The sequence below is a fragment of the Cyprinodon variegatus genome, unplaced genomic scaffold (genome assembly GCF_000732505.1).
Source record: "Cyprinodon variegatus isolate N-32 unplaced genomic scaffold, C_variegatus-1.0 Scaffold11, whole genome shotgun sequence".
NCBI lineage: Eukaryota > Metazoa > Chordata > Actinopteri > Cyprinodontiformes > Cyprinodontidae > Cyprinodon > Cyprinodon variegatus.
In genome coordinates this window covers 1,231,110-1,241,706 of record NW_015150464.1, presented here as the reverse complement: position 1 = coordinate 1,241,706, position 10,597 = coordinate 1,231,110, and the positions used below count along the sequence as shown (strand labels likewise).

Sequence of the window (10,597 nt, the reverse complement as noted above, 5' to 3'; positions counted from 1 at the left end):
AACTTGAGTAAATGTAATTCATTACTTTCCACCCCTGGGAATATTTTAGATAATTAGATTCCAACAGACAAGTCTTTTCTGAGCAAATGCATGAAGCAGTTTTCCAGATTCTGATTTCAGCTCCAACATGTGGGGAAATAATCCCCCTGAACCCTAATGAATGGTGAATGTTTCACCAGAACTTCGACACTGACTGCCATCAAGTGTTTACCATCTCCGCTAATGAGTCTCTGTTACCTCTTTGGAGCAATTCTGATTCACTTTACGTAGATTAAATATTTATCATTTTAACAACCTCCCAGTGCTAAAGCGTAAAGTTTTAAAATTAGAGTACAACTAATTAAAGAATCAGAATGGATTTTACAGTCTTACACTGCAAAAATGATCTAAAACTGAGCAATAATTTCTCAAAATAACAGTATCTAACCTTAATATGAGTAGTTAAATAAGATGATCTGCCAATGGAATGAGTATTTTTAGCCTTAAAATAAGACAATTCGATATTATGCGCTTTAAATAAGAGACTGCGGTTGTTTTTTCTTATTTTAAATATAAATTGTCTTATTCCATTGGCAAAGTGTCAACCTTATCTGTTCAATTTGCAGTGTAGGTACCCTGATTTGTTCTGGGTGTGAACTTTATAGGAGCTTTTTGTCGACTACCATATAAGTTAGCTTTGTCTAGTTTTGATAACATTGTTTACCTTGAGAAATATCTGGACACAGTGATTTACAATATTAGATACTATTCTTTAAGTCTCATTTTCTCCATTTTCTTCAGTCTATTCTCCTTTTGCATCATATATTACTAAAGTGAACCCTTACCTTTGTTAAATCCTTGCAGGTTTGCTCTCACACTGATGGTGTTTGTGAACTATGGTGGAGGAGGCTACTGGTTCTTCCAGCATGCACCATGGAACGGTGAGGTGAAGGGCAGAACATGCATGCATTTACTGAACCTGAACAGATTGTGCTCTACATGCTGGACACCTGATGCTGCAAGACACAAACAACCTTTTCTTCGCATGAACTATTGTCACCATTCTTCATCAATGGAGTCTGAGAGGACATATAGGGGTTCAGACGTTTTTTCTTTTTACCTATCTGTGGACGTTAATAACCAGGAGGAAATAAGAAGCAATTGAAATAAGACTAGCATGTTAGATAAGTTACTCATCTTTAAAAAAATAAACATTGATCTTTTTGCTGCTATGCTTTTAGTTTAGATTTGTTTTTATTTCATAGCTGAAAATGTTTAGATGAAACACTTTTAATGACAAAACTCCAATTTTATGGCCTGATCTTCAAATTATAAATAAGAGGCACTAATTTGCATGTGCAGTTTTTTAGTAAATGCAATAAGAGGGGGTGTTGCATGTGAAGTGCAAAGACGTGCATCTTATTGGTTCCATTAAAGTGAACAGACTGGGCGTTCTACAGGCAGTTTTAGAGAGAATGATAAAGAAAGATGAGGTTCAAAGCCATGAAGATGGAGGCAAAATTATTATATTCATAAAAAATAATATTCACTGTGCCCCTCATATCTAATTCTATGAACAAAAGTAAAAGAATCTAAAACGTAACTGGGCTCCATGCAAATTTATATTTTAATAAATCGAGGGAGAAAAGAATCTTTGTTTTAAAGAGATACAGACACCCCCCTCTGACTTTTTTTCCAACATGATTTTATTTATTTTGTTATTCTTTAAGGTCCACAGTTATTCATAGAATAAATCCCAATAAAATAACCTGTGTTTGCAATGTAAATTTAGGAAAGTTCAAGAGCTGCTTCCTGCTTTTTTTAAGTGTAATTACCTGCCAAAGTCTAGCAAACCTTCTATTTTCTAGAAGCTTGTAGGTTTTGGTTGGTGAACATGTTTTAATAGAAATGGCACAAATAACATAAAATGGCCAAAGATTGAAATATTCCTGTTGTCTATCCGGTAAACTTACAAAAAGATTATTCAGATAATTGCCTGGTTTAAGATAAGAGGCAAGAAAATTCTCCATCATGCCCAACAGCTTTTAGTTTTCATCCATTACTGTCCATATTTTATTATCCTTCTTGAGTTGCTGGTGAATATGTCCTCTTGACCAAGAGGCGGTTGACAACCTGCAAAAGTTGCCCCACAGAAAAGGAAAATTGCTTGTTAACAAACATTTGTATCTAGTATCGATGCAGAGTAACCATTATAACTGTCATCCCTGTTTGTCAGTGGGAGAGAGCTGGAGTACCTGGAGAGAACTAACGCATGCACAAGGAGAACAAAAGAAACAGATATGGATTCAGTTCAGTTTATTTATAAAACATCAATATATCACACATGCTTTCCTTTAAGGAATCTTATATAAGAACAACAGATTCCAGGTTAGGTATATACATTCCAGCTGATCCCAAAGAAGTCGAGAATAATCTGGACATTTCTCATTACAGGTTATATCAGGATTCTTGAGTACACTCAAAAATACGATGCATTTAATATTTAAAACACAAAAGTGTTTTAGATCAGGCTTAAACAAAAACTAAGTAAAAAAAAAACACCCATAAAGAAATAGATAAAAACTGTAAATGATTGTAAAAAAAACTATAGCTAAATAAAAAATTAAGCTCTGTTTATAAAAAAAAAACTAAAACATACTAAAATGATAGATTTCTACCCTTTTTTTTTTATAATTTGTTTATAAGTCTTGCTCACACTCAAAGCTGGCTTTAATCGAACATTTTTTAAACTGTATCTTATTTTGATATTTATTACTTAAATGCTCATTTTCTAAAACACTGTGCTTTGACCTTGTTGAATCCCGTGCCTTTAGTTTAACCATAGTATAAATAAACTAAACCTAGTTCTAGAACCAATGAAAGCTAAACTAAAAGCATAAAACATTTTGACTAATAAAAACTAGCAAACTCATTCTACAAACAAATTAAAACTAACTGAATTAGAGAAAATTGTTAAATCGTTACAGCTAAATAAAACTAAACCAGGATGGAAACTGCAAAACAATGATAAACTTGTTCTGAACCTGTTTTTGTTTACAGTGCAGGAACTGAATAAGTGTGAAGACACACAATGGGAGAACAGTAGCAGTGAATTATTGTGCATAAGTTGCCTTCATTTTATTATTATTACCACTCGTTTTGCATATTTGCATTGTTCTTCTTTGATTGCACATTTCCTAATAATCTGCACCCTAGTTGTGTGTTACTTAGAGCTGCTGTAACGAGTGAATTTCTCCATCCTGAGATCAATAAAGTCTGTCTTATCGTATCTAGGAGTACTTAAAGAAAAATAAATAATTAACAGCGCTGGCATCTCCTTTAGCGGCTTCGTCCAGGAGAGAAACACCAATCAGTATTTAAGTCTAGAAGATGAAAGAAAGCACATGAAGTAAGACAGTAAAAGCTCAGCCGATAGCTACGTCTAAGACAGTTAACCACTGAAAGACAGGAGAAAGTGGATAATCTATTGAGAACAACAATCTCCTGGATGGTTCCACATCTCAACAGAACACCAGATGTAGCTAAAGAAACAAAAACAATCCCACAACTTTGTCATTCTTTCAGCTATCAAGTTGCTGTTGTAGCCTGTTGCCCAACAGGGTTTTAGATTATTTAGTCTTTCTATCCTGCCCCCAAAATAATGAGCTTAGCAGATCATGTATTTAGGTCTTGTTAAATGAGGAAGTTATGTCCCTTTAAAAAAGCTGTTGTGCCTCGGGGGGCTTCCTCACGGTTCTTTTCCTGGGAGCAAGTTATTTACTACTCTTAACTCAAACTGGGTAAAACCATATAAAACAGGAGTAAAAAATAACAGAGTTTATTCCAGATCAGGTCGTTACAGGACAGAGAAAATGCTTGAAGCTTGCACAGCTGTGGGCTCAAAAATCACGTCCGCAAGCGTCCGGCAAAGATTGAGCCCCGAACAACGTCATTTCCTGCTTCTTATAGCTCATGAGTCTATGTGTTGCATCATGTTGATGTTTAGCTGTCCGTATCAGAAACTGACACGCCATCCATGTCTTGAACTTCATGCAGCTTGCCTCTATGCCTCAGGGTTACAGATAGCTCTCCTCTATCAGACCGGCTCCAAGAGGTTCCCATAGGGCTGGGCGATATTAAAAAAAGCTTATCGATAGAAAAAAATGCATATTAATCGATATCAATAATTATTGAAAAGATTTGAAACCATATTTTATGTGCAGCTCTGCCTGGACATTTTATGATATTGCTAAATGATTTAATTTTAATACAGAATGCAAACACAGACTTCCAATTAAATCTTTATTTAACCAACTTTTTTAACCATAACAGAATTGTTTTAAAGAAAAATAACTTAAGAGACATGAGTTATGTTATTTAATACTGGCAAAGAATAAACTAAAGTGACCAGAAAAGTGACCGAAATAAATATAACAAATAAATAAATGGACGCCCCACCCCCCACCCGCATTCTTCTAAGCTGAACCTGGTTCGGCTTAGTTTCCTGCTTTAACCTGAGTTATTACTTTGAAGTTTCTGGCCCCTCAGCATTTTTCTCTCAATTGTTAGAACTACGTGGGAAACTGCCCAGAACTGAAAATATATATATATTTCCCCGCGCCGGGGCCTACACAGCTCGTACTCCTGCGGGTGTGAGCGGCTGAGATGATTAAAAAATAGTTGGTTGTGTTATCAGACTTCATTTTTACTGGTTCCCTACAAATTTGACAGATGACTGTGGTTTGTTTTTTGGTCCGACTTGCCATGACCGAAATACTGCCAGACTGGCGAACTACAAAACCTTTCTTTGGAACAATTTCCTCCGCCTCTCCTTGCTGCGACATCTTCATGTGCTCTGTGTTGTGGTTTGAGAGGGCGGCGCTTTGTGACGGCGTGCCTGGGTCCGCGATTGTGATTGGTTGGGAGGAAGCAGTGACTAGCATAAACCTACATGCTAGGCTACAATGAGAAGGAAGGAAAACTGTGGTTTTTTTTATCGAACTTTTATTGACTCTCTTTTTTTCTATTGCGCCACACGTCTATCGATCGATATATATCGTTATTGAATTATCGCCCAGCCCTAGGTTCCCATATCCTGTGTATTTTTAAAGACACAAAGGCTGCCCTGATTAGATGACCTCCGTACACACAGTGACAATCACAATATGAAGAAGGGCCATCTACTCTCTCTAATCTGGCAAATAAAGTAACAATGCACATGATGTATAAAAAATAAACCTAACAGTCTTATTCTAAAAAATAAATCTAAAATTTTATAACAAAGGATCCCTGAATGAGAAGACTTTTAAAAGCCTCATTGAAGCCATTTGTTAATAACCTCACTGATTGTTGCAGGTTTAACTGTGGCAGATCTGGTCATGCCCTGGTAAGTATACCCTTATATTTCTCGCTCCTATGACACCCTGCGTGAATATTACGTGTTGAATAAATTCCTGGTGTTGTGTCTCGCAGGTTTGTTTTCATAATTGGGACTTCGGTGGTTCTGGCCTTCAGCTCCATGCAGAGGAGAGGAGTGAGCCGCCTGCAGCTGCTGAGAAAAATCACCTGGAGGACAGTTGTGCTGATGATGCTCGGCTTCTGCTTCCTCAACTACTCTCCCAGAGACGGCCCATGTAGGTGTAGAACAAGCTGACAGATCACACAGAAGGCTCTTTAAACTGCGCTTTTATTTTTTATTCCAGTGTCTTTACAAAATATGGGTCTGGGTCATTCAGTAAAATACCTGATGAGTTTATGATTAAAGCTAAATCTCCTGAGCTGAGATGGTGCTGAAAATCTCCATGGGATGCACAGTGGCGCCCTTTTACGCATTATCTGTGGCGCTAATGGACTTTCCTGCACGGCTGTCAGAATAACTGGGTTAAGGAAAACGTTGTTGTGGAGATGCAGTCAAGGTCTAGCAACTGGGGACGTTTAACAGCAGCAAAAACAACCGCTATTTGGTAATGGGCGATTACAAACAGATAGAGTTACAGCTGGACTCTGCTGATCACAACAGCTCAGAGACTTTCACCATAAACGCTGGCTTTGCCCTCCGTCTCCAAGGGCGACTCTTGGCTTTTCAGTCCCACCGTTTCATCTAATAAGGGAATGGAGTTTCATTGGCTCTGTATGTTCAACCCTTTCAATGTCATCCTGAAGAGAAGGAGGTGTTAACCTTTATCAGAAGCAATGACTCACTTAAAATAAACGTTCAAATAGCAGAGCCAATCAGGTTCATTTCAATGAGAGAATATATATTTATATCCTGAATATTCATTACATAGTAGAAAATGATATATTTTAGATTTATAATAACTTGAATTATGTCTTAAACTGATATAAAAATATAGTTTTTTATTTTCTTATTTCATTCCATTGCAGTAAACCCTTTAAAGCCCGATCCAAGAATAAAACAAAACAGAAAATTACTTTTTTTTTGGTTTGAAGTCCTTATTTGGCTTTTTAACAAAATATGTAAAAAGAAAAAACAGAAATACATTTTTGATATTAATAATTTATTACTATGCGATAAGTCAAGATTATTTTTTGTGTAGTCTTCTAATGGCTGTTATCAGGTATATCTGATTGTGTACAATAGGATTTTGAGCAAAGTTTTTACCATNTGTGTAGTCTTCTACTGGCTGTTATCAGGTATATCTGATTGTGTACAATAGGATTTTGAGCAAAGTTTTTACCATTAAATTATGCAAAAGGTGTCAGACGCAAAACATTTCAGAAACCGTATGTATCAAATACGATACATTTGGCATTACAGGGTTAACAGAAAGTCACTGACACCCTCCACAGGTAGAGTCAGGAATAAAAGGTTATGGTGAAGAACCTATCTGGTCTAAGTGTAGTTATCAAGCTTTTCAGTAGCTGCACCCCCCACGCTTGAAAGGGCCGGACCCATGACTTTAAGAGTATAGCACGCTTTACTCAGACAAAGCAGTTGAGACTTTTTCCATTCTTTTTTTTCCCCCATTTTGTGGTCAGTCTTAACAGCAGTCAGGTAAAAACCTTCGGACAGAAAGACAGTTATGCTCGTTAGTGAACATACTATTGAGGACAAACAAACTATAAATGAAATCAAAATACTTGAATCAATCTAATCTTCATATCCACATGACAGTTTTACAAAATGTACCACAATATTGCACCTTGCCCAGACATTTAACCTTAAATACCATAAAGCACAGTGATGTTATGAGATGAGCCGAGGCTTCGAGGCGTGTGTCCAGTAATGGAGGGGGCGTTTCCCTGAAGCACGTGTCGAGGCGTGATTCATTTAGGGGAGGGGCAAACATTTATGACGTCCGAGGCCTCGCTACCGTGAAACCACGTGACAAGAAATTTGACAGGCATCTAAACAGCCTCAGTGTTCAGTCAAGATGTGGGAGTTTGGGTGAAAGTTGCTGTCAGCTGGATAAAGTTTGGATAGATTCTAAGAATAGATTGGTTGGAAAAACAACCAATCTAGTTGGTTAAAACTAATTTGGTTAGAATAAACAATGTAATGATCAAAATTTGAGGAAACGACCGGAAAAAGTCAGCGTTAACACGTCATTTTTAATTAGTATTTTCCTTCCTAAAATGGTTGCGTCATCTGTAAGAGACAGGCTCTCACTCTAGAGCTTGATGGTTCAAGACCTGTCTTTGAATTTTTGAAAGTTGCGATTAAACTTAATTATTTTGGCTGATGAGACTAATTTGCATTGTTTTGCCCGAGTAAAACTATAGATTGGGTAAATGAGGTCGGTTTAGCCAAAAGATTGGTTGAACACAACTTCCAACCTGATTAAAACCAAAAAAACATGGAAAAACTATCATGTTTGAATAAAAATGACTAACACCTTTCATTTTGCTCATCATTACCCAATTTGCACAAACCCTTTCACTGTCTGCTTGAGTTAATTTCACTAAAATGGCAGAAAAACTGTGCACCTTAAATGATTGTTTTAAGAAATTTTACACCAACCATTAATAATTTCAAAGAGCCTAAAAGGGGGGAAAATATCACAGATTTTATTACAAACCGTAGTTCTGCTGTCCACCAGTAGGTGGTGACATGTTCACATGAAGCCTCATGAGCTTTGGGGATCATTGAAGCGATCTGGCCAAACGGCTCAATGCCTCATGAGGCTCACCATCATCTCACCATCACTAGCACAAGCACAACCTGATAAAGCACAACATGGATACACATTTCCCAAATTATTTACTCCACTGCAGGCGTTTTCAAATCAAGGAGCATAAATCAAATGAGGAGGACTCCACTCAAATTACACATAATTAAAGAGCAGTAGCAGTAAGATCCTATACAATTCAGATTTCTTACCGGCTGCCTCTTCAGTTTTTTGACATTAGCCCTTAATTCTCTGCAGCTACTTTTCAGCACTTTCAAGATATTAGCAGCTTCTTCTTATTATTATTTTAAGGTGGTTGGCAAACTTGTCAAATGTGCATTACCGCCACCAGCTGATATGGAGTAAAGCAAGGAAACAGGAAACGATTCACCCCAGAAACAAAAATAAAAAATAAAAAATCCTGTGTAACTTAACCCAACATAATAAATACAAAATCACATTTGCCCTTATAATTTAAATTTAACTTTAAGTCATCGTCACTCTGCCTGTTTCTGATGGTGATATTAGCAGCTGCTTTCCTAATTGTCATTTATGCTTTCACCAATGTGAGGCGAAGCATTTCAGGTGTGCACACTAATAGCCCCGCCCTGGGCTGCAGCCAATTAGCAGGTCAGTGCATATTCATGGAAAGTTAATTGGAAGGAAAAAATTCACTTAAAAAAGGTGCATCCTCTAGAGCAGGCATCCCCAAAGTCGGATCTCGAGGGCCGCTGTCCTGCAGGTTTTACAGTAGAGGTTTCCCTGCTCCAGCACAGCTGATTTACATTGATAGTTAATTAACAAGCTTTTGCTGAACTGCAATCATCAGAATCAGCTGTGCTAAAGCAGAGAAACCTCTAAAACCTGCAGGACAGCAGCCCTCGGGGACCGACTTTGGGGATGCCTGCTCTAGAGGCTTGTGAAGCAAATCTATTCAAGTTTTTAGGGAAGATTTTTTAGAGCAGCAGGAGTTGGTGCTTCAAGGACCTCCGCACAAAAGCTGTATCCAACGTATGGATTGTTAACATCCCCCTGTGTAGAGCTATGGCTAAACCTAAACATCAGACACATTTTACCTGAGATATGAAGAAAAATGACAGGACTAACTCAGAATGATCCAAATATGATATTTATTGTTGCATTTAACTCTGAAATCAAGGTACCAGGGAGTAAAAATAAAGGATTTACCTTTTGGAAATGTTGATAATAAATAAAAGCTTTTGGAGTGCACCTGTAGCTATATGGGAACAATAATGTTTGAATGAAGAAATAATTTTATAGTAAAGTGGTTGCAGTGAAGCTCAAACAGCCAGGCTTTAAACTCTATAGCAGAATTTGTTTTCTTAAAACTTTATAAAAAACAAAAACTTAAAATTGAAACCTTTTTTTGCAGTGCCAATGACTTTACTTCTGTTTATGATATTGCTGAAAGTGCTCAGCCACTGAGAATAGACGGTTTTCTCCTAACTGATATTGAACATCAAATATCAGTGTAAACTTTCAAAAAGCATCAATTCCTCAAAAACGTAACAGTTTGCAGCTTTTCTTCGCCTCGCGGCTGCATTTAAGTGTCAGCTCTTGGAGCAGAGAGCTGCAAATGATCTTTGTGGGGGGGTGTAACCTACAGATTCAGCTGAAGTGTCATCAGTAAGAGCTTCCTCTTTTCCTGCGAAAGGAGACACTTCCGCCTCTTATTTGATTTGTTGGGATCAATGATTGGGATCATATTGTTTTACAGCGCATTGTGTGACCAAGAGGACTTCAATTAACTAATGTGTAGATTACCATCAATCTGCCAAGCCAGCAGCCAATCAGAACCATGCAGATAGATTCAAGACCAAGAGATAACCGGGAAACTTTAATCAGCTTGATTCATTCATTACCATATATTTCTGGACCTAATGTTGTCCATATTTGTACTATAGGGAGTAATTTCTGCACCTCTTTTGACATAATTTACAGTGTAAAAAGCTAATTGTGCATCCTTTGTGCAGTTTTGAGTGTTTACCTTGTGTGTTGCTGGCTGTGTCGCAGTGTCCTGGTCCTGGCTTAGGATCCCTGGAGTGCTGCAACGTCTGGGCTTCACCTACTTTGCTCTGTCTCTCCTGCAGACTTTCTGGGGCCAGAGACAAATCCCAGAGAGCGCGGTGAGCAATTCATGTCAAGTTTACTTTTTGTCAGTCGCTAAATGCACACAACAGAGAATGACAGTAAAAGGGTCCAGTCTTAGGCAGCACATTTAAAAAACGACTTAATCTAAAGCCATGCAAGCAGGTAAAGGAAAATACGAACAGAAAAAAATAGGAAAAAAGTGACATTTTTATTATATTAATTAAACACGTTATCATGAGGAGCTCTTAATGTTTTATTTTATTATCTTTGTATGATCACAACATGAAAGTTCAATTATTTAGCAATTTGACTTGAAGAAAAGATCATTGAAACCAGATGCATGCTGGGTAATGACAAGGTTTAAAGGAATAGTACAC

The 10,597-nt window shown here is 37.3% G+C and overlaps 1 protein-coding gene across 1 annotated transcript in view; it reads left to right on the top strand.

Moving 5' to 3' along the window:
- LOC107088428 (heparan-alpha-glucosaminide N-acetyltransferase-like) overlaps positions 1 to 10,597 on the top strand; it is a gene marked incomplete at its 5' end in the record, with an annotated part of 60,711 nt that overhangs the window by 28,187 nt on the left and 21,927 nt on the right. Inside the window, 4 exons of the mRNA XM_015380595.1 lie at positions 844 to 920; positions 5,335 to 5,365; positions 5,452 to 5,612; positions 10,143 to 10,255. Coding sequence (XP_015236081.1) covers positions 844 to 920; positions 5,335 to 5,365; positions 5,452 to 5,612; positions 10,143 to 10,255 — 382 coding nt within the window. The remainder of the gene's footprint in view (positions 1 to 843; positions 921 to 5,334; positions 5,366 to 5,451; positions 5,613 to 10,142; positions 10,256 to 10,597) is intronic.